Below are 23,351 nucleotides of genomic sequence, written 5' to 3' on the forward strand. Positions count from 1 at the left end.
TTAAAACGCTCTGAGCCTTCGTGCCCAGTCTCACAGGGCCTGAAAGCTGGGTTTCTGTTGTGGCGTTCGTCGGTGAGCCGCCACTCAGAGAGTCAAAACAATTCTGCTGGTGGCAATTTTCTCCCCTGCTGCTTCTTCTTTAGCAAAAACAAGAACACATACTCTCTCTCTCACACACACACATCACAGCATCCACTCTTTCCACTCTTTCAGGGAGAGGAACTTCTGGGCTAGCTGCCGATGCGGTAGCATCAAGGTCATCATTACTAGAACATGCAGGATGCAGGGGGAGACAATGATTCTTGTCTCCTTCAACAGCCCACTCGTGTGTGTTCCTCGCATGGAGTCATCTTGTTATTTTTAGGTCTCTTTCCAGTCAGCCCCTGATTCATGTACCATTAGACTGACTCCTACTTTGTCGGGCAGTACAGGTGAGGAACAGCTGAACCGAGCAAACATACTGATGAGTAGAGCTGCAGTAGCTGCTGTCTGGACCGGGGTGATATTTTGTAACTCTTATCTTATTTTCATGCTGAAATGAAGTCATTGTGTGTCTTTGGTTCCTTCGCAGGCCTCTATAACAAACAGTGACGTGATTTTTCTGAAGCTTCATGCACCGTGGGATGTCCTCTGCCGCTACGCAGAGCTCATGAACATTCGCATGCCTTTCAGGTGAGACAAGTTTACACTCCTAAAAGCATCCTAAAGGTGCCCTTTTGGAGTTAAATGCATTTCCTTCCGCATAAAACATTTGCAAAGCTGATTCTTTTTTTGTTTTAGATATTGTTTACATTCAAATTGGCTAGCTTTATTGTTTATTGATGCATTGCTGCGCTTCTTTGCCTGTTACCATCACCAACTGTCCATCACCGGAAAAATGTGAAACCAGTGGCAGATATGTGTACCGCATCACCCAATTGCTTGTGCACAATACTAACGGAGCAGGGGCCCATAGTAGAACTGATACTTGTAGCGGCAATAGAGGCAGTAATATTAATGATAGTATCAGTAGTAGTACAGCCTCGTTTCAAAAAAGTTGGGACACTGTGCAAAATGTTTAATATTTTACCTCATTTAAATATCTGCTTATTCTGAATTTGATGCAGCAAGTTGGGACAGGAGCAGACCACATTGTGCATGTGTTACAGCAGCATGGCTTCATAGTAAAAGACTGACTGCCTGCAGTCCAGACCTGCCTCCCATTGAAAATGTGCACCACATTATGAAACACGAAAAACAACAACAGAGACCCCGGACTGCTGAGCAACTTCAGTCGACGGGCAAGAATGGGAAGGAATTTCATTCTCAGTTCCCGATCATTTACTGAGTGAAAAAGTGATGTAACACAGTGGTGAACGTGCCTCTGTGTCAACTTTTTTGGAATGCGCTGCAGATGTCAAACTCAGAATGAGTGTACATTTACAAAAAACAATAAAGATGATCAGTTTGAACAGCTTGTCATTGTAATGTATGCAATTGAACAATTATCAAAAAAAATTTGCAAATCATTGCATTCAGTTTATTTCTGTTTTGCACAGCGTCCCAACTCTCTTATGGAATCAGGGTTGTTGTTACATGTATTTATATTATCAGCCACATTACTGAACTGCACTAAGTACTAAGTTAATTGTTCCCAATGTCGCACATATTCCAGGAGGAAAATATTTTTCATGCATCGACGGCACAAGTTCATGAGCAGGTGAGTGTTCAGACAACGACGCAGCATGAGATCAGCTGACAAAGCAAAGCTCTGCTGTGGCGGCTTTAACAGAGAAGCTTCACTTGCAGGATGGAGAAGCGCATCAATAAGTTTCGCGGGTGGCTTCCCCGCAAGCCCATGAAGTTTGACAATGACACTCTGCCCGATCTGGCGGAGAACGAGAGCTTTACCGCCCCGTTCAGTCGATCAAGGATACATCAGTGAGTTTTTACTGTGCTGCCTTTCAAAAACCAGAGAAATGACTTGAAGTTGCTCGGCCAATTTTCCATTTTCCCTTTTTAGTAGTAGTTTGGCCATGTGAAATTCTCTCTGTTGCCTTTCTCAAAGAAATTGACACACTCCACACACACACACACACACACACACACACACACACACACAGAGGCTTGCACACACAAACCATGCAGGCAGATTTGTAATAACTGGCTCGTTTCACTGCAGTTTCATCATCCACAATAAAGACACTTTTTTCAACAATGCCACCAGAAGTCGCATCGTCCACCACATCCTCCAGAGGGTCAAATATGAAGAGGGTAAAAATAAGATGGGTGAGTTTTTCCGTGGTGCTGGAGAAATATTTGAAATCCAAGGACGTGGTGCTCACGTGGGAAGGGGTGCAGAAAGAAAATGGGAGAAATACGTAATCTGACATTGGATGCTTGCACATCGCTGGATTTTAAAGTCTCTCTCAAATTTTGGCAGTTAGTGCAGATGTCTGATTTTAGCTTATCCTTCTGCATCATCAAATGACCTTCTGTGTCTGTGTTAAGGAAAAAAATCAAGTTTAACAGTTGAGCTAATTTGAACATGGACTTCTTTTGAATTAATTTGAATGTAACCCTGTTCAAACCTTTTGAATATTTTGAACTTCAGAACGTTTGACAGCTTTCTTTCATGATTCTCTGTCTTCGATTGCAGGGCTTAATCGTCTTTTGAGCAATAATTCATACGAGGCAGCTTTCCCTCTCCATGAGGTAATTTGTCTGATCTCCTGAAAGCCTCTCGTTAAATATATTCTCTCGCCTATTTTTGAGAGCTCTCTGTGGTCGTGGATTCCATGTGCTGATATTACAGCGATACACGCTCGAATTATGTTTCTTTTGGCTTTAATAGGGGAGATACCACAGCAAAAACTCCATCAGAACACACGGAGCAGAGAACCACCGGCACCTGCTGTACGAGTGCTGGGCCTGGTGGGGGGTTTGGTATAAATACCAACCGCTGGACCTCATCAGGTAACATTCAGACATTAAAGGTGCTTAAATGTTTATAAGTATCTTTAAGGACACTGAAAGAAGGCCTCAAACCCGCTGCCCCTGTGCTCTGCTGTCTCAGGAGGTATTTCGGGGAGAAGATCGGCCTGTACTTCGCCTGGCTCGGCTGGTACACAGGGATGCTGTTTCCTGCGGCTCTGGTCGGCCTCTTGGTATTCCTGTACGGCGTCTTCACTCTGGAGCACTGCCAGGTCAGGTAAACACACCTCCTCTTTCTTATGATGCAAAACAAGTGTCCCGAGAGGGCTGTATTGTATTTGAAGCATTAAAAAAAAACTCTTGAGTTTCTCCAGAAGAACAAACCTTATCTGCTTCAAATTGTTGTTGTCTATGCTTGCACAAACTTAAAGCCAGAGTGGGTAACACATTTTTTGTTGTATTTGTTGCTTTTCTCACTCAAGTAATTTGGTATTAGGCAGCTGAACATGAAATTGTCTATTGTAACTTAAAATAAATGCTTAACATGTAGCTGCAAATCAGCTCCGTCTTTACAAGAGGAGCGTCTGAAACAGTCACAGAATGAGAGAGCGTGGACGAAGATGAAGAAGAAGATTGTAACTTTATCAACGACAGACACACATGCTGGACTTGCTTTTTCTTCCATAATGCTCAAATTTGCATCAATTTTGGATTTTATTATCCAGCCTAAAGGCACTTTCACTGTTGCTGGACATTATAATACCAACTTGGCTTGATAGCCTCAATCTTGTTCTCCAGTAAAGAAATCTGCCAGGCCACTGACATCATCATGTGCCCCATCTGTGACCAGTACTGCCCCTACCTGAGACTGTCGGACAGCTGCATCTATGCCAAGGTATTGTCACCACACCGACAGCTGTTGGGCACTTTGTCATTGTACTCATGGAAAATGCGCAGATTAACAGTGAATGTAGGCCAGCTCTGGTGCCACAATGTGTCTCTTTCAGAAAATTTGTGGTCAAGGATGGAAGATAAACTGCATTTTGTTGTTATAAAGATGAATAGAAACTGTGAACTTCAGTCTTCCTTACTTCCTCTCAGGTCACCCATCTCTTTGACAATGGGGCGACTGTTTTCTTTGCTGTTTTCATGGCTGTTTGGGGTAAGTTGAACAGTTCACATGTCTGCACAAATCCTAGAAATACACTTTAGATATACTAAAAGTTACATAGTGTCATGACCCGTGCTGTGCACGCCGTTTTTTTTGTTAAGTTTCCCCTTGTGTTTTGTCTTTGCCTGGTTTTTGTCACATCCTGTTTTATTTTGAAGGTTTGTTATGTTTCTTCGTTCACTTTACTTCCTGTGTTTTCCCGTCCTTGTGATTGTCTGATGTGTTTCACCTGTGTGTCATTAGTGTTCCTGCCCTGTGTATATAAGTCCTTGTCTTTCCCCCAGTCTTTGTCGGGTCATTGTCTGCGCTACCTTGCTGTCTTCGTCTCCTTGCCGCCTGCGTTTCCTTACCATAGCCATAGCCCTAGCCCTAGCCCTAGCCCTATAAGTAAGTGTCCTTGTTTTGTCCTTGTATCTAACCCTGACAAACCAAGTGAGTGTTGTCCTTTGTTTCTTAGTGTTGTCTTTGTCACTAGTCAAGCCACAGCCCACGTAAGAGTGATTCTTGTTTTGTCTTTGTCTTTAACCATGCCCCGAGTCCTGTAAATGTTTGTCCACCATTTGTGTTAACTTCGTTTCCTTCCCATGTCTGGTCCCTTCATGTTTCTACACAGATCGTAGTGTGTATCAGGTGTTTGAATATTTGTTTAGTCGTTGTCTGCGTCACCTTGCTGTCTGCGTTTCCCTTGTTGATTCAGTATCTTTGCCCCGCACCTTTAGTAAGTGTTTGTCCGTATGCTGTCTTTGTTCACGTCCAGGTCACGTTTCATGTTAGTGTATTCCTAGTGTTGTCTCAGCCGTGCCTTGTTTCTTGTAAGTGTATTCCTAGACATGACACTGAACATCATGGTTGAAACCACACTACGCATATTTACTTAATCTATTGTTCATATGAAAATATTGATTGGTGCAGTTTTAATTTCATTTTTATTATTGAAAAATATCAGACATCTCTAAAAACAAAACTTCTATGGCTACAGTTGAAAACAGATGCAAATTATTTCATTGTATATAGGTTGTTCATTACTTAAAAAAGGATGCATTCGCTGTATTGCTTTTCCATATATTTCAATTTGCTCATGAGGAGCCTGTCAGGACTGAACAAGGTCCCAGGGTATGGATGGTGCAAACAGAGAGTTTGTGACGGGTTCGTATCGTTCAGCTGCTGTAGACACGGCAGGTGGTGAAGCAGCAGTATCATCATCACAAAGCCGATAGCTGGCCAGTTTATAAACGTCAAGGTGGAAGGATGAGGGAGCTGAGGAACACAAAAGAAAGGAAAATTAACCATAAATCACAGCTGAAGAAAAAGTTTTTTAAACCATGGCAGGTGAGAGAGCCACCCAGGGAGGGACAACAGCCGCAGTTTATGCTGCCTCCCTCACTTTACACCATGTCGTCTAAGCACATCAATCTGAATAATATGCTACAAAATCTGATCTGGAGGCATAAAACATGTGATTTGCATTCGGTACACGTAGTTTAGTTGCACAGCAAACGTCTGCAGGAGAGTTGTAACTTAAAAACACGGATACCGTACATGCCTTTTAATGCGACTCCTGCATGTAGATCTTCGTCATATCACTCCGTTCATATTGACATTAAATATTGGCTGCACCCTGCTTCTTAATGTGTGAACTGTTCCACGAAAACAACTCACACCACTAATAAAGTTTCGTTATTTGCAGTGGTTGATTTGTTCTAATGCCAACCTACAAAAAGAACAGAAACTATTGTCAGCAAACTACATGCTCACCGCTCAGTTTGTTCACAGCATCTGGGTGTTTGAGAGCCTCTCGCACTCTGTTGTCGAATTTCCAGCATCTCCGCATGAAGAACAGAGCCAAACACAGCTGGAGGGCAAAGGTCAGCACGCCCAGCACGATTATGGTGTTGTTAACTGTTGCGGGTAAAGAAGAGAGAAAGGTGCATCAGATTTTTGTGGCTTAGCTTTTGTAGCCAGACATGAACATCGCAAGGACATTTGTATTTAAACTAAAGGTGTATGAAATCATTGTTCTGCGAAGCAATTTCTGTTTGTGCTTAAGCTGCATGACAAACTGAATCCCGATTCCATTGGAATGTCGGCAAAAGCTTGAAATCCGGCACACATAAATGAGAAGCGTGGAGATGGAGTTGTTTAATTCATAGACGGCGCTGCAGTGCTCGCACTACCACACGCCTGCTAATGAAAGCAGTGCAGGCCCTGTTGCATTAGTGCGTGTTAATAATTCAGACTCTCAGACATATTCAGACAATGTCCTTATCGCAGTGGAAACCCTATCAGTTTCACACATATAAATGTTTTATGGTGACTTGCAGATATATTGGGACAAATATGGAGTGAAAAAAGGTTTGATTTAAAATATAAAGAAAAACACTGTACTCTTGCACTTGTAAAGGTTGTTAAAATCTTTGACAGAAAAATCACACCATTCTGACAGACTAGAACTACTTTTTTAGTGTGTCTTTGATTGGAAATCTTACGGTACCAGCTGATGACAGGTGTGGTGTGGACTCCCAGTGGGTGACCTCTGGCTGAGAGAAGCCCAGAGTCAGGTTTTGGTTCTGGAGAAATCCCATCAGTCAGATCCCTCGCTGCTCCCGGAGCGTCTCCTGCGCGGCGCGGCAGAGGCATTTGCTTGTATTAAAGATTAAAGTTATCTTCTGCATAAAAGGATCGTATCTGCTTTATATTTTGTTCCAATTTGGCTTTGAAAAGAAATGAATGTTCCAGGCCCTACAAGCACCGAAAACCTTTGTGGGTTTTAGTTGCTGATGTTGTTTTTGTGAATGTCATGCCGCTGTACAAAGGGCAAAATATGTTGTTGGAGAACTGGAGAACTTTAAGGGAAAATTTGAGATTCCCTACAAAAAGGTGCCATTTTTGAATAACATCAATGAAGCTGAGCCAGTGAATTTTTTTTTCTTGCATTATGTTTCATCTGCCTCTACGTCTTCAACTGATTCTTTCGTGTGTCTATATTCTACTTTATTTAAGACTTCTAGTCTTGATAGTGCTCTGCAGCTTCTTTTAAACTTGAAATGTTTCCAGTCTGCTCGTCTGTGTGGAAAGGTCATAACAAGACTTGCTTGGAAATACAAAGGAAATTGTGTGAGCTTTAAAAACTTTTTTAACTCACAGAAATGATGCGTTTGTTGCGTGTGGCGAAAAAAGTGGAAACATTTTGGAGCCGTTAAAAGTTTTCGGTGAGATGCTGTTTTAAAGACCATTTAATGGCATCAGTGTGATATTAAACAGTTACCCGAGAGTTGCTGACTTTAATTACCTGAGTCTCTCTCTTATCTTGTCTCCAAACTAACTTTAACAACCTTTAATGAGTTACAGACCTGTAAGCACAGTGCAAACATGTTGAACTTTAAAGTCATGCTGCCTGTGAAATGTCAGGTTGTGAGAAATGAACGCTGAACAGCATCATATTAATACATAAGTTCTGTATGGGTGCATAAAAACCCTGAGAAAGAGCCGAGGTTGTTAGAATAAGTGCATGCAGCAGAATAAAATATAAACCAAGCAACATACATGCATACTTATAAACACACATAAGACATTACACACATACAGATTGTCACATAAACTATTAAATCTGACTAAAAACTGGCTGTGACGACTGTTAAGCTCGATGAAGAGTAATGTGGAAGATTAAGCTGTTTTCACAGCTGCACAGTCATGCCAGAGAACAGTGTGATGTCTGCAAATACTTAAAAGTATTCCAGTTTAACATTTCTATCCAGTTTAAAGAGAAGTCTAATCGTAGTTACAGTCGTGCACTGACCTTACAGTCACTGCTCCTCGGTGCTGGCTGTTGCTGCTGCTGCTGCTGCTGCCGTCCAAACGAATATATTTTTGGGTTCAACTGCAGCGGAGAATCAGCTCAAATCCCTTCATTAAGGTTCCTCAGAAGTCTGCACCCCTGCTGGCTTCACATGGGAAGCAGCGCCCTTCTCCACCAGCTGAGCCTCCACATTCAAAACACGTTACTCTACGTTCAGCAGGGATGTGGACCGACAGAGAAAATAAACTACAGGCATTTGTTTGAAATTCTCGGGATAAAAGCCTCCGATCGGTGTGAGTGGAGCCTCTAAAGAAATGCTGCTTCAGTTGTCAGTGGCCGGCGCAATAAGTAAGCTATACACAGGACTTTGTTCTACCCTCCATGCCTGAACGCTGTGTCTGGGAGTGACCTCCCTGTGGTTATGATAGTGAATGTGATTATGCATTGTATGCACCAGTCAAAAACACTCAGACAATTTCAACACAGTTTGATTGTCTTGGCACCAAACAATCTGGTTTCACTACTTACACGTGTCATTCCGGACTGAGCCAATCACATGGAGTGAGAACAGGCCCTGTCCTTTGCACATGGATAACAATCTACATAATGAGTTATTCAGATTTGAATGAGAGAGTGAATTGAGATTTGAACTGCCGCCCAAATTTTGAAGTTGATTTGATTCATAAAAATAAAAGGAATAGGAAAAAAATGAATCTGAGCAAGAACAATGGGGCCTTAAATAAACTTCATGCATCACTTGCCTAAACAAGGTTACAAAGTGCTTTACAGAAAAGCAGCAGGAGCAGATAAGAAGATGATGATAAAACCCAGCAACATAGTAAATATTCGTAAATGTTTTCCTATTGAAGAAAGTTTTAAAAAGGAATTTAAAAGATGCTAATCATGCAGTCTATCTGATCTCAATAGGCAGAATGTACCACAGTCTGGGACTCTAAAAGCAAAGGTCCATGTTTAGCCCAGAAACAACCAGCAGAGCTGAATCCACCAACGTAAGGGGACTCCCAGGCACAAGGGGACCAATAAATCTTTGATAGAATTTGAAGCAAGACCTTTTAAATGATTTAAAATCAGCATGGAGCATAACAATCAGCCAGTAAGTCAGCGAACGTGGTGGGTGAGTTAGGGTAAATGGGATGGGAATACGAGCCGGGCAGCTCCAGAGCAGAATCCAGTGTTAGCAGGCTGAGCTGGGGACTGAGGCAGGGGAGCAGGGCAGGTAAGACGAAGAGGCGGGAGACAGGGGCCAGGGCAAAGTGCATGAAACGGTGCAGAGGCTGAGGAGAGTGAGGTCCCCAGAGGTCTGGATGAGCAGAGCAGCAGACTTTAGCGGGCGAGGGAGTGCACGGGGGCAGAACAAAAGGCCGGAGCAGGTCGAGAGGGTGACCAGAAGACTGGCTGACTGTTCACAGCTTGTTCAACAGCCCCCCAAAATCAAATTAATACAACTTTAAAGAAAATACAGATGCAAGAAGAGGAAAAGAGCATAGATTTGAAAGTATTAATAAAATTATGGAGGGTCAGCTTCGGGCATTTTAATCTCAAAGTATTATCTCAAAGTAGTACATATTTCAGAGAATATTAAACCTTAGTAGCCCACAAACATATTGCAATCAGTACAAATGGTGACATGCAAACACCTGATGCTGTTCTATTCATGTCTTCCAGCGACGGTCTTCCTGGAGTTCTGGAAAAGGCGCAGAGCTGTCCTCGCATACGACTGGGACCTCATTGACTGGGAGGAAGAGGAGGTGAGGCGCTTCCTCCATGTGGTCATTTCAGCTTTTCAATTTCTGTATCTGGAGCTAAGCTGCTCCCGTGCAGCTGTAATGAATGCCACTGCAGAATTTAAAAAGAGTGAAAGGGCAAACTTATGCTGCCATTAATGTTTTATTCTATTATTATTTGCTGTTTGATCGTCTAACCTTTTGCTCTTTAGCTTCGCTCAAAGAATTGACAGCATTTCTGCCTTCGTAGCAGCTCTTCCCCTGAGAGTCTTTTCCCTTCTTGTGCCTTTCTTTCAGTTGCCAGTCTGCAGGCACATATTTAAAACAGCGGGGTTGTTGCACTGAAAGCCTGCACCAAGGGAGTCTGTCTCAAATCAGTCCATGACTCACTGAAAATGTACAATTTTAACACTTACACAATGGAAGCCCTCGCAAACTCAGACCCCAACACAGCCGCTGTATTACAGTTTGGTTTTGTCAGAAACTTTGGTGGATTCACGGCGTTCTCGCCTGTCTTACATCCCAGCCTCCAAGCCTGGTCTGTCAATCACACTCAAACCGGTAGACGCGTTCTTTCGCCGTTTGTGGGTGTGAAAGTGACTCAGAGTCTCGGCCCGCTTTGTACCGAACAGAAGACAAGACGGAGATGATAAACTCTCTGATTCTGGTTTTCCTCCCATCAAAAGCTTCCGGATGTAGAGGTGGCGAACCACGCATCGCCGCGTGGTTATAAGCTGGTCGTGTCAAAGACAGCGCTGTCAGCTCGAACATGCTTAGCTGCATGCTAAACCCTGAAAACATGAGCTCTAAAAATCAGCACTATTCAGCTATTTATACTCATGCAAATACACTATGTTTCAAGCATATCCCTCTTCTCAATGTATAAACTTATCTCTGTAGTTTTTAGACATTTTTTTCTTCAGGGGAAATGAACCCATTTGCCCGTATTATGAAGCTAATTAAGATCTACTTAGCTGATACAGCCGATGTGGCTATAAAATTGTGATTGCAAAGCATAAGTTACGGTTAGAGGGCAGAAAATAATGTTTTGTCTGGCACTACAGGACGGGGACTAAAAACCTGTCACCTGTAAGCTATACACGAATGTTTTTGCTAACGTTAGCTTGCTAATGTTACTTTACACTCCCAGATACTTGATGTCCATTTCAGAGCTTTTAAGGTGATCATCTCAAAACGACAATAAGATAAGATTTAAGTTTTAAAAGAGGTTTAATCTGCTGTTCACTTAATACCAGCTATCAGTTGTTTACATCCAACTAGCTAGCCTAGCCCACTGTTGGCTAACTGCTAGCTAGAGATTGACTAGCCACCACCAGACTTTTAGTGGTTTTGAGCAGCAATAAAGCACAGTGGTGTTTCTTTCTTCTTCTTCTTCTTCTTCTTCTTCTTCTTCTTCTTGTAGTATTGAGACCAAAAGTATTAGACTAATTGAGTCAGAAATGGCCAAGCAGGTATGGGTTTTGCCGTTGTCAACATCAGTTACAGTATTTTAGCCATGCATAGCCATTACAAACTGTAAGTTAAAGATTTTGCATTGTGCTTGGGTTTCTATTTTCTCTTATGTATTTTATATACATTTATATATTTTTATTCACACTCCCACAAGTGGAATACATCATTTCTTCCACATTAGGCATATGTATAATAGCTGAATCTTGCCCTTCGTCTTCCAGGACGAAATCCGCCCGCAGTTCGAGGCCAAATACTCCAAGAAGGAGAGAATGAACCCCATATCCGGAAAGCCTGAGCCTTACCAAGCCTTCACCGACAAATACAGTCGCCTCATCGTCTCAGCATCCGGGATCTTCTTCATGGTGAGTTTCTGGAGTGAGTAAATGTCAGCTAGCAGGTGTGTCGCTCTCACCTTTGTATTTACCCAGCTGAGCCTCACTCATTTTAATGCAAGTCTTTTATTTCTAATCCATCATGTGGTTTATTTTGTTAGAAAAGGAGCCATTTTTAACAAATTCTGTATGAACAAACCCAATATTGAATGTGTTAAATATTTTAACTACTGACAGTATGTTTTAATGTTCCATCTTATGACACTCATTACTATGGACAGTGAGGAACTATTTTTTATTTTTATGCATGTTGTGAAGCACTCGTTTTTTTTCCGTGTGGGTGCAATGTGAAGTGCATCCTTGCTGTTGTTGTTAGCAGTAGCCTGTTTGCCCGTCACAGATCCTGGTGGTGATCGCCGCTGTGTTCGGCATCGTCATTTACCGCGTGATCACCGTCAGCACCTTCGCCGCCTTCGGCTGGGCTCTCATCAGGAACAACTCTCAGGTGGCGACCACGGGAACGGCAGTCTGCATCAACTTCTGCGTCATCATGCTCCTCAACGTGGTGAGTGTCTGCCGCCCATCGGCCCTGGCGGCGGTGCAGAGATGCAGCGGCACGCGGAAAGTTCCAGGCAGTGATGATGATAGCACATTTGTCATTTGTGCATGTAAAGACTAAATTTATATGCGTTTTAAAGGCTTTTGTTAAGCAATAGTACATTTACAGTCACTAATGGCCTCCAAACATTGTATTTTTTTTGTAGCTCTATGAAAAAGTTGCTCTTCTTCTCACTAATCTAGGTAAGTTGACTGCAACAGCAGATCTAATATTCTTGAGGGTGAAAGAGTGTTTTTAATGCAGATTTAATTGCGACTGTGCACTGATGTTGGCTCACTACTCAGCATACAGCATTGGGGTCAGGTGACTTTGATGAACGCTTTTTCATCCGTGAGGTTGTAGTTACGTAAACGAATCTCATCAGAATTTAATCTCTTCACTCAAAGTATGTGAGATCTGCATGCGTTCATGAAAGAATTATGCCTCTCCAGTATCTGCGTCCCACCGTTCCTCATTTCTCTCTGCGCCACCACAGAACAGCCGAGGACCGAGTCGGAGTGGGAGAACAGCTTTACCCTCAAGATGTTCCTCTTTCAGTTTGTCAACCTCAACAGTTCAACCTTCTACATCGCCTTCTTTTTGGGAAGGTGAGGGAGTCACGCAGAGCGGCGTGCCGCTGCAGAATTGGCAGCTGCCATGAGGGAAATGATGTGACGCTAACCCTTGAAGGCCACTGTGTCAAGCCTAATCCCTCAATATGGAGATTCTACAATGTAGAATAGATAGTTTTTTTAGCATTCAACATTTCCAGATTCGAGCATGAAGTCGATTCTAACTCATAACTTTGGGCAAAGTTTTTTTACTGTTTCATTTTTCATGACACCGTATCTCCATTTTTCAACAGGGCTTTAAGTTTGTCGGTATAATGTGACTACAACTCAGCAAACATCAATATGTTGGACACTAAACACATCTCTATGAGCGCAGTCTGCTGATGTTGAATGATTTTAAAGCTGCTACCTGACGTTCACAGACCAGACTTCACTTTAAAAATGATTGTTTTTTGCTTGGTTGACAGATTTACAGGCCGGCCGGGTGCATATCTACGCCTCATCAATCGCTGGAAACTGGAGGAAGTAAGTCATTACTTTGCTTTCCCGTGGGGGAATAACAGCAAAGCATTATGGATCTAAGTGTTTCTAAATTGGACACTAAGCTATTACTATATGCCCCACCACAAGGCATTTAAGCCCTACCAGCAATAAGCGTTGCTGGTGGCCGTGCTTATGGGGACATGCGGGGAAATAATACACACAATGAAGTGGTCTGAGGGGATGAAAGGCCTGAGCTGGCGCTTTTAGGTGCTGCGCTAATGTGCTCCCACTTGTTCCCATGGCTGCTGAAATGGAAAGGGAACAATTCTCCGTAATGTGACATGTACAGTACAAGTGCAGCCTCAGTCATCATCAGTCAATGTGTGTGTGTGCTGCACAGTGTGAGGCCATAAAATAATGTTGGAAGGAAGAAATAATAACACAGAAAGTGAGAAAAACAAAAGCAGCAGTTTCTGCAAGTCTCGCTTGTAAAACAATTCCATCTGACACTCTGCTATGTGGATAAAAAAAGTTAATGTGCAGCCCTGCAGTGGGATATAAAAAGATGGAGATGACAACCAATACATTACCAGACTTTTTATTGAGCTCTACATACACAGAGCGTGTGTCCTAATTCCACGCTATGAAGTGATTCTCAGCTGGAGCATGTGTGCGTTCACAGTGGAAACATAATTACATATACTCAGAAAGACACTATGCATAAAAACACTTGACTTTTGAGTGTCTTGTTGTTGTACAGTATTCTCCCACTCTGCTGTGTTCACACCTCAGGCCTTCTTGGAAAACCTCTACTTTTTAGCCTCTTGTTCACATGCAAATGGGGTTTCATGTCACTAAAACAGAGAGATTTTAAAACGCCGTCTAAGGTGCTGAGTTTCCAAAACTCTGTTTCCTGTATGTCCATGTGTGCATGTAAGTCAGAGCGTTTGGGAGACGTTGACGTCATCACCTCAATTTGCACATGCCCACTGTTGCTTTGCACATTGAGCATGTGCCTGAATCAGCAACAACAATGGTGGACTATCAGTTTGTTGAGGTTTTATTAGCACTGCTGCTCCGTGTGCCAGAGAGGTGTCAATTAACTCTGAATAAATAATTGGCAGCTATTGTTTGTGTGTTTGTGTTGCAACGCCAAAAGAAAATAACCTCACTACGCACACTCAGAATGTTCTTCTTATTCATATTTTTTACGTCTCATTGATGTTGACTTTATCGGCATCTACTGGCTGACATGATTGATTGAATCACTTATGGCTTTCTAATGTGTATGGACGTTTTGTAAATATCCATTTTCAGATATTTGCTTATACGCGTAGACAAGACATCAGGACTGTGTCGGCATGTGCAGACTGAACTGGATTGACATTTTGTATATGTTTGGGTAGGACGTACAAGCGTCCTGCCCAAACATCATGCGTACATGGAGTTTTGTGACATCAGAGCTCAACCTAGCTTCAACCTGGCCAGAGGTCTAACCAGCCAGAGTCATGAAAACAGCCTGTGTGGCCAGGTTTGAGTCACCATGAGTGATACTTACAAAACCTGACAGTATTCCTACTGAAACACACAGTGCATTTTGCTTCCATTTAAAAAGTATGATTATTAACAAGAGCTACAGTTTGATTTGACCCTCTCTCTGTCTCTCTCTCCCTCTGTTGCTGCAGTGCCACCCCAGTGGCTGTCTCATTGACCTCTGTATGCAGATGGGGATCATCATGGTGCTAAAACAGACCTGGAACAATTTCATGGAGCTTGGCTACCCGTTAGTTCCAAGTGTTTTATATAATATATATATATATATATATGTATATTTGTACTTTTTGAGATAGAGCTGTAGATCTAAAAAATGAAGAACATCTTGACTCAGATATAGTACCAGGTGACTGTATTGCTGACTGCAGAGCAGTAGCACATGAAATTAGATCCCCTTGTTCCTCCCATCTCGTGTTGTGTTGCTCTGATGTCGTTTTGCTAGGCTGATCCAGAACTGGTGGACACGGCGGAGGCTGAGGAGGGAGCATGGACAGAAAGCCAAGGCCAGCTTCCCGCAGTGGGAGAGGGATTACAACCTGCAGCCAATGAATGCCTATGGACTCTTTGATGAATACTTAGAAATGAGTATGTTGCAGCTGAAGTGCCATACGTGCTTTACATGCTTAGCTCATGTAACTCCAGCGATAGTAAAAATCTTACCCATATGAGTGCCACAACCTTAAATACCAGGTTTAAGATTATTCCAAATGCACTGCACAGTTTAATCTTCTATAATGCAATTTTTTTTGAACAGTGAAACGTTTTCATTATTTGGTGAGCCAGCAGCTGCGGTGCATGTTATGCAACTGTGACACTGATTTGATGTGGATTGAATTTGGGCTGGGAGCTTGTCCACATCTTTATTGTTGCCCTCCACTGTCTTAGCACACAAATGAAAAAAATAAATTTGAAAGCGACATGCAACAAAACATGAAGATAGCTGCTCATTCCCACTTGTGACTGAGTTGCACTAAACACTATATTTTAATGTTAACAGTGGAAAAAAACAGCATGGTTTGATAACCTGCCCAGCATCAAACAGCAGAGAGCCACGTGTGCAGCATTTAGCAGCTAATAAAGCCAAACATTTCCCTCTGGAACTGGTGGAGACTAAAACAGAGCTAAAAGAAGATTTTATTTGGTGTACAGAAACATGACTAAATAAATCTGTTGAATGTAAATATATACATAAACTTCTCCAGGAACTTTGAGACAATACGGCTTGTGTCTGTTTCAGTTTTGCAGTTTGGCTTCACCACCATCTTTGTGGCAGCTTTCCCTCTGGCCCCCCTCTTAGCGCTGCTCAACAACATCATCGAGATCCGTTTGGACGCCTACAAGTTTGTCACACAATGGCGACGACCTCTGCCTTCACAAGCCAAAGACATAGGTAAATTAAAGATGTTAGTTACCCGTTTGCCCTCCTGATTGTGTGGTTTATGTATTTACCACATATTTCATGCCTAATTGCATTTAGGGATCTGGTATGGCATTCTGGAGGGCATCGGCATCTTGTCTGTTATCACCAACGCCTTCGTCATCGCCGTTACCTCAGACTTCATCCCTCGCCTTGTTTACGCCTACAAGTATGGACCTTGTGCTGGTCAAGGCCGAGCAGGGGAGGGGTGAGTGAGTGTTTGTAAATATATGCTTATGCAACTTTACTGCCAATCATTAGGTTGTACTTTAACAGCTTTGTTAGATACTGGAGGCGCTGGATAAAAGGATTCCTCGTACGCTCCTCAGGTGCATGATGGGTTACGTCAACGCCAGCCTCTCAGTATTCAGGGTGTCCGACTTCGAGAAGAGATCACAGCCCAGGATGACTGGCTCCGAGCTGGCCGGAGAAGCTGTGAAGTACTGCAGGTGTGTCTGCACCAACAGTGCTCATTAAGCACTAGATCGTCATATGGATTTTGTGTGACCTAGCCAAAGAGAAAAGAAACACTTGTCAGACGCATATTCATTTTTAAGAGGATTTAGCTGCAAGCATTTGTGCAACCCCAGGATGGATTGTACAACCTATTTTGTGTGTGTTAATCCATCACTTTATTAATGATCCTCATTAACCAATGCACAGGCTCTTACTGAGCTCCACATATAACATAAATCACAGAATATATAGTTTAAACTGGAGATAATCCAGAAGCTTTAAGAAGAGTAAATAAACAAACAAAGGCTTTCTCATTATGCAAAAAAGCAGTGTGAGTTGAAGTTTTAAATTGCATTTAACAACTCCAGTGAATTTTACTCAACTTTGTTCATTATTCTCTTGCTCGGGAGCATCATTAGAGCTCTGTTGTGATGACCTTTGAGCCTCCATTTGACCCACCAGGTATCGTGACTACAGGGAGCCTCCAGACTCTGCCGAGCCGTACTCATACACTCTGCAGTTCTGGCACGTCCTGGCAGCCCGGCTAGCATTCATCATCGTGTTTGAGGTCAGTGTGTTTAAACTTTGACAAATGATGCCAGACAGCTGACTGGGTTTGGAAGGAATTCCTTCAGAGTGTTTTGTCCATGCCTTTGACCTGTCCATCTTCACCCATGAGTGCTCCTCTACATCTTCTTCAACAGTCTGCTCTAATTTTCTACCATTAAATAAAGACTTCTAGCGATGTTTTAACCAAAGTGACTAAAATTGGATTTCTTTGAATATTGTTTCAAGATGCCTCAGATTCGTCTTTGTCTTGAATTAGCTGGACTGATTTCCTCAAGGAGCATTAGAGTTACACCAAAACTAACTGCAGGCCTAAAACTTCAAACATTAAATGCACGTTGTCCGTCAGCAGACACACAGGTTATTTCGACATTGCAGTGACTATCATTTGGCAGGGGCAGGACAGGAGCAACCCATCAAAATGAACCATTTATTGTCCACATGACCTTCATTTTACAAAATATCTCCATACACACAAGAATGAGGAAAATGATTTGAAATGCTCAAACAAGCATGCCGGGCCAATAGGTGGCGATAAAGTCTACATCTGTGATCAGTCAAACACCAGAGAAGAACATTATGAGCGGTAGTAACTTAAAAACACAAACAACAGTAGCTATTTATTTATTTATTTACAGATATGTATATATAGTTATTATAATGTGTAGTTATTTCTTCACCTTTTTTATTGCTCCATGTCTGCTGGACGTGTAAATAAGCAACTGTTTGCTAACAGCAGCGTTAGGGAGGTTACTTCTGAAACAGAATAGGTTTCAGATTGTAGCTTTTAGTTCCTTCATCAAAGTAATGCAACTTCCACATTTGATTACTTTTTGATGACTTTTCTGCTGTTCCAGTCATTTTAAGGCATAACATTATGTAACTAGTTCCTCCATTATTTTCTGTCATATTGGTTCTGACAGTCGCTTCATTATAGAGTTACTGACGCCTTGCTGCAGCTTTCCATGTGAAACAGCTTTTTTTTGACATTACAGTTCTGTTGAGCGTATAATGATCGATAGGAACACAACACTCAGGGACACAACGCAACAACAACAAGGCATTGAAAAGTAATCCTTATCTTTATTTGCTTAATTGCTCAACAGATGTTCATGTGTGCTTTTTAAACAAGTCAGACCCTTTTGAAGGTTGATAACTAACTTTCTATTAATCAGCCACCTCCATCTAAATTCCCTGTGTTTCCCACCTTATCGCTTTGAAAAAGCAGCTTATAATATTTGAGATTGTTTGGTTTGTTTTTATTGTGGAGGTATGCCTCTAGCTTTTGTGATAACGTACCCTGTTTTCACAGCATATGGTCTTCGCCATCAAGACCCTGATCGCGTACCTGATCCCCGACCTTCCCAAGGACTTGCGAGACAGAATGCGCAGAGAGAAGTACCTGATCCAGGAGATGATGTACGAGGCCGAGTTGGAGAGGTTGCAGAAAGAGAAAAATGAGAAGAAGAAGAAAAACAGGGCCCATAACAAGGAATGGCCCTGAATGCTCCAACCGGTACAGCAATCAGAAACAGCTCTGTACGAGAGATTATTCAGCTCTGTTTGTGACCTGTGTGGAGTTTTATTTATCTTGTTACACCAAAGGAATTTACTGTTCGCTAAACCCCCTCCCCTGAACAGGAATTGTCCAATCATTGTCCACGATTCTGTTACTGCATTGCCTGTTTATTTCACATGTTTTCAGAGACATATTTTAGTGTACTCTTTGGCTTTAATATGTGGAAGTTTGGGACCCGGCCGCCATGTTGAAATCAGACGCAGGGAGGACAGAGAGGGACTCACATGCACTAACATGCACACTCACGTGCACTAACATGCACGCATGGCCGGACTGGCTATCAAAGCAAAGAACAGAGAAGCTGGGATGGGCTGTGCGGGAGCGTGACATCATTCTCTGCTCAGGACACCATTATTCCACTGTATCTCTACTGAGCAAGTAGCTGTTTGCTGACATCTAGTGAAGCCGAATGTCATATAGTGCTCCTCTGAGCACCTCATGTAGTCCCCACTCAGAGCCTTTTATTGTAACAGTAAAAATGAAATCCAAGTTGCTGCATCTCCAGACTTCAGCTGTGTGAAAATGAAAACACTGAAAGCATAAGGCTGTATGTTTCCCGGTGTTAACAGGCCTCACAATACAGTTTCTCCTGTTCCCAGGTTATCAGCTGGCGTTTGGGTTTCGCTGCACAGCGGAGGAAGGAGAGGAGTGCTGGATTTCCTGCATGATACTGGACCTTCTTACCTTCCTTCTGCCATGTCGGACCAGCACCTCCTAGTGGACAGTTGATGAACTGCACCCAGCAGGGCCACTCAGTGACCACAGAGCCCATGTGTCTGCATACATAACGGATGTCCGCTTGAACATTTGGCAGCGGGTTTTGCTACTTTTTTTTTCTTTCTCCAGATAGTTCCTACCACTTTGGACTCTCAACAGCGTATGTATTCAGATCCTGAATGTAGATTTCAAGCAAGACTCAACTTTTACAGATTTCTCGTTTTAGACGAGAGGAACGACTCTTCCGAGCTCACTGAATGACAAACCCTGTTTACATTTCTCCTTGTCCGAGGAGTTCACATTTTGCGTTATTGTAAATAAAGATATTTAAATGAATGTCAGCCCATCCGCTCTGCTAGTGTATAGCGCGATTAAAAGCTAGAGAATGCAGTTTCTCCAGGAACTGCGGTGGGATTGCTGGAGGCCGCGTTGCTTCATGTATAGCAGGGCGTTAAACTGCATTGCTTGAAAAGCTCGAAGCTGAACTGTGTTGCTTCATGTACAGATGAGAGCTGAGCAGCATCGCTTGATGGATGGCTGGGATGCAAACTGCACCGCTGGCTTATATGCAGGAGTATTAAGAGTTGGAATAAGAGGAACTGGATAAAGGGTGCACAATATAGTGTGAGCACTAAAAGGTGTTGAAATGAGAGTTCCAGTGGAAGGACTTAATCACCTGAGCCCTATAATGAACTGTATTAGAAGATGTTGAGTGTGTGTATTATTTAAACATGTATACATGCTTGTGTTTCTCCTATATGTATCCATACATATAAGTGTAAACTTCTAAAGGGAGTTCCTGCTTTGAAGGGTTGGGCTTGCTTTATGCGTCTGTGCGCCTGCTTAGGCATGTGTCCCGTCACTCAAGAGTCTACTAACAGCAGGAGGTTCACCTGAGAGGCAGGAAGCAATGAACAGGCTTGGAATCGTGGTTAAAAATGTTCAAATGTTTGGGAAATAGCACCCGTGTTTGTCGGTAACAAAGCTAGCACGACGCCGCAGCCTAATCAGAGAAGCAGCCTAATTAGCTCATCCCAATCAGCTGTGTCCCCACCTGCACTCAAAGGTCGCCATGGTGATGCTAACTGCTGATAACTCCTCAGACAGCTGGTTGAATGGAGGCTAAGCTGAGAGGAAGCACTCAATCTTGTTACTCAAAGAGCGTAATTCCTATCACTTATATTTTTACATCCTGAGAGACGGTGAACTGCAGCACCTGTTGCTGTCAAAAATGTGGGAAATAAAGCAAAGTCCTCTTTTATGTTTTGCTCCTGAAATTTCAGGTCTCACTTAACGCTGATCCAGAGGAGCAGTTGGATGGTACTCCTGTCGCCGTGAGGCTCATAGATGTGCAAGATAGCTACATGGTCTGAAAGGGGATGAATTTGCCTGCATTTTGGTGAAAAAGTGATGTATAAAGAGGGACTAGTGTGGGAGGAAGAGGAAGAGGAATTGGTAAGAAGAGTTGAACATCTCAACCCCACTCTGCGTGTGCGGTCACCCACTCTCACTGCAGCTGTTGCCCAGCAATCCCACCAACACAGACAAACCGAGCAGTCACTTAGAGATCTATCCGAGCCGTGGCAGCGACCACAGCCGGCTTAAATTGGAAATGCTTTCCACTTGAATTTAGCTGAATAACTGCAGTAATAAACATTATTTATTGTAAAGAAAGCTGACTTTGACTTGACTATGTGTGTCTTTCCTCTGCATTGTGAACAAGTTTATGGAGTCGCTACCAGCCGACCTGCAGATATACACTATTATACATGTATTATGTATGTTGATCATCCTCGTTCATCACAAAAAAGGCCCAAAAAAGAAAGAGAAACAATATTTGTAATCTTCAAAAGGTGTCTTTGAAAACAATATATAATTTGCTAGTGATTATTATTGGTACACTTCCTATTGATTAATTCATATTAGTAAAACACAGGAGTCTTTTAGTGCACAGCAGATCAGCTGAGCAGGCTAAAATGTGTCTACATGCAAGCACACAACCAATACGGTGACTAAGGATACCAATAATGAATCATGAATATTCCTATTTCCCCTGTAATTAGTCACAGATTACATGTTTTTTCAAGGAATAATCTTGGAAAGTTGTAGGAAAATGGTTGGAAAATGTTGGACGGTGTAAAAACTACCAGTAAAAGGATTTGGATGATTTTACAGTCGATCATGAAACACTGTGACAAAAGATTGACACTGCTAATGTAAAATCCAGGAAAGACCACTCCAATGTGCTTCATAAATGAAAATGAACTAATCAAGGTGACATTATGCATCATCTGTACAGCTTTCTAAAGACAAGATGTTTTAGGTTTTATGTCTTATTTTTTATATGTTTCATTTAGTTTTAATATCTTTTAATGATTTTATTGTACTGTAATGAGGAAATGAACAAGAAGTAATGCTTGAAAACACTGTAAATCTTCCTCAGGAAGTGGTGAGTGTGTTTCCCATCAGCTATTTTTTCCTGAGAGTAGAGAAATGTTTCATGGATAGATGACAGATTTACATTTAGGAGAAAAAACTCATACACTTAAGCTGTATGTACTTATTTATTAAGCAAGCTTGTTCATTTATACTTTCTGTCAATTTCATTTCCCATCAAAAAGTCCTACATGCTGATTCAAGGCTGTCTTACTTTGCCAGGTAAAAAAAAAAATCTGGGTAGAAAATGCTGATGCCTTTATTTATTTACTGTTTGTTGATATAAAAGTAGTCATTTTTTAATGCATGAGGTTCAAGAACGCTGGAGTCAGCTTGTACCCACCAAGCGGAAGTTTGTAGTTTTTGGGTGTCAGCTCCTTCCTGGTTGCTAAAAACCCCCAAATTCACAAAGGAATGAAGACGTGACCGCGGTGTCCTCAGTGGGAGCTGCAGCTCGGGGTGAAACATCACAGCTGTTGAGCAGTAATTCTTGTTCACACCAGCTGAGGGTGTCAGAGTGCTTAGTTACACTTCAGCAACACTTTGGCACAGATTCGTTATCACACGTCTCATCCAAATATGATGTGATAATAATCATATCACTACCCTTTTGAACATACATGTTGAATTGAATTGAAATGTTTCCAAATCTACATCAGTTTCTTTCAGTACACCACTGAAGAGATGAAAGGGTCGACTGTGCCAAACATCCTTCAACGTTCACGCAACTTTGAATATAAATGAAGGGCTGATCACACACTTTGTGCTCTGTGCAGCAGGCCTCAAGGCTAACCAGCTTGTTATCCCCACTTAATGCAGATAAGCAGGCTTTTACATGCATCCTTATCACTCTGTGGTTTATGATGAAACGCATGAATCGAGGATGCCTTAAACGCCACAGTTTGTATTTGGTATTTCAGTGCGTGAACCAATTTGCATCACCTTCCACACGTCAGGCCCTTTTGTTTTCGTCCCGGTGTGACAGCCATTGTGTCGGCCATCCCTGCAGATGCATTTTAATACCCAAAACACATCTGTTTACCCAGCGTCGATCACTATCTGCTCATTTTGAAACACACAAATAATCATAGATTAGCGAGCAGAGGCCTGTCCTCCAGCCTGGATTACTCCGGTGTGGGGGCTCTTGCGCAAACTCCATTTTGATTATTAAAAGCAGGGGACAGAGGAGGCAAACTGTGTTTTGTTTCCTATTAAGGCGACTCTCCTCTCTAAGAGGATTACCCCTGACACACGCTCAGGAGTTACATAAGGCCGTCAGAGGATAATATCTGATATTTCCTCATATCCTGCATTTTGGCAGCTCGGCGCTCGAATTGGTGTAGTGGGGTGAGGTGTGGTGGAGCGGCGGGTATGCAGTGAAGAAGAGAGAGGGGCCCACTGAAAACTGATGGCGTCTTGTACAAAGGACAGACCTCTCACTTTATTGCTGTATTGTGATACAGATGTATGTATAAAATGAATGTCTGATGTTGGCGAGGATCAGCTCTCCCAGGTTTGCTCTCCACTCGCACGTTTTGATTT

At 42.4% G+C, this 23,351-nt stretch overlaps 1 protein-coding gene across 1 annotated transcript in view; it reads left to right on the forward strand.

The window, feature by feature from the left end:
• The window catches only part of LOC121625740 (anoctamin-4-like), a 51,122-nt gene extending 31,821 nt beyond the window's left edge, over nucleotides 1-19,301 (forward strand). Inside the window, exons 7-29 of the mRNA XM_041963983.1 lie at nucleotides 572-672; nucleotides 1,655-1,699; nucleotides 1,789-1,920; nucleotides 2,162-2,268; nucleotides 2,639-2,694; nucleotides 2,834-2,955; nucleotides 3,056-3,190; nucleotides 3,712-3,808; nucleotides 4,015-4,075; nucleotides 9,567-9,649; nucleotides 11,320-11,460; nucleotides 11,831-11,995; nucleotides 12,195-12,231; nucleotides 12,525-12,636; nucleotides 13,068-13,125; nucleotides 14,769-14,866; nucleotides 15,080-15,222; nucleotides 15,875-16,027; nucleotides 16,115-16,262; nucleotides 16,384-16,503; nucleotides 16,973-17,078; nucleotides 18,390-18,593; nucleotides 19,256-19,301. Coding sequence (XP_041819917.1) covers nucleotides 572-672; nucleotides 1,655-1,699; nucleotides 1,789-1,920; nucleotides 2,162-2,268; nucleotides 2,639-2,694; nucleotides 2,834-2,955; nucleotides 3,056-3,190; nucleotides 3,712-3,808; nucleotides 4,015-4,075; nucleotides 9,567-9,649; nucleotides 11,320-11,460; nucleotides 11,831-11,995; nucleotides 12,195-12,231; nucleotides 12,525-12,636; nucleotides 13,068-13,125; nucleotides 14,769-14,866; nucleotides 15,080-15,222; nucleotides 15,875-16,027; nucleotides 16,115-16,262; nucleotides 16,384-16,503; nucleotides 16,973-17,078; nucleotides 18,390-18,581 — 2,412 coding nt within the window. The 3' untranslated portion in view covers nucleotides 18,582-18,593; nucleotides 19,256-19,301. The remainder of the gene's footprint in view (nucleotides 1-571; nucleotides 673-1,654; nucleotides 1,700-1,788; nucleotides 1,921-2,161; nucleotides 2,269-2,638; nucleotides 2,695-2,833; nucleotides 2,956-3,055; nucleotides 3,191-3,711; nucleotides 3,809-4,014; nucleotides 4,076-9,566; nucleotides 9,650-11,319; nucleotides 11,461-11,830; nucleotides 11,996-12,194; nucleotides 12,232-12,524; nucleotides 12,637-13,067; nucleotides 13,126-14,768; nucleotides 14,867-15,079; nucleotides 15,223-15,874; nucleotides 16,028-16,114; nucleotides 16,263-16,383; nucleotides 16,504-16,972; nucleotides 17,079-18,389; nucleotides 18,594-19,255) is intronic.
• Nucleotides 19,302-23,351: the final 4,050 nt, after the last annotated feature.

The sequence above is a fragment of the Chelmon rostratus genome, chromosome 22 (genome assembly GCF_017976325.1).
Source record: "Chelmon rostratus isolate fCheRos1 chromosome 22, fCheRos1.pri, whole genome shotgun sequence".
Lineage (NCBI taxonomy): Eukaryota > Metazoa > Chordata > Actinopteri > Chaetodontiformes > Chaetodontidae > Chelmon > Chelmon rostratus.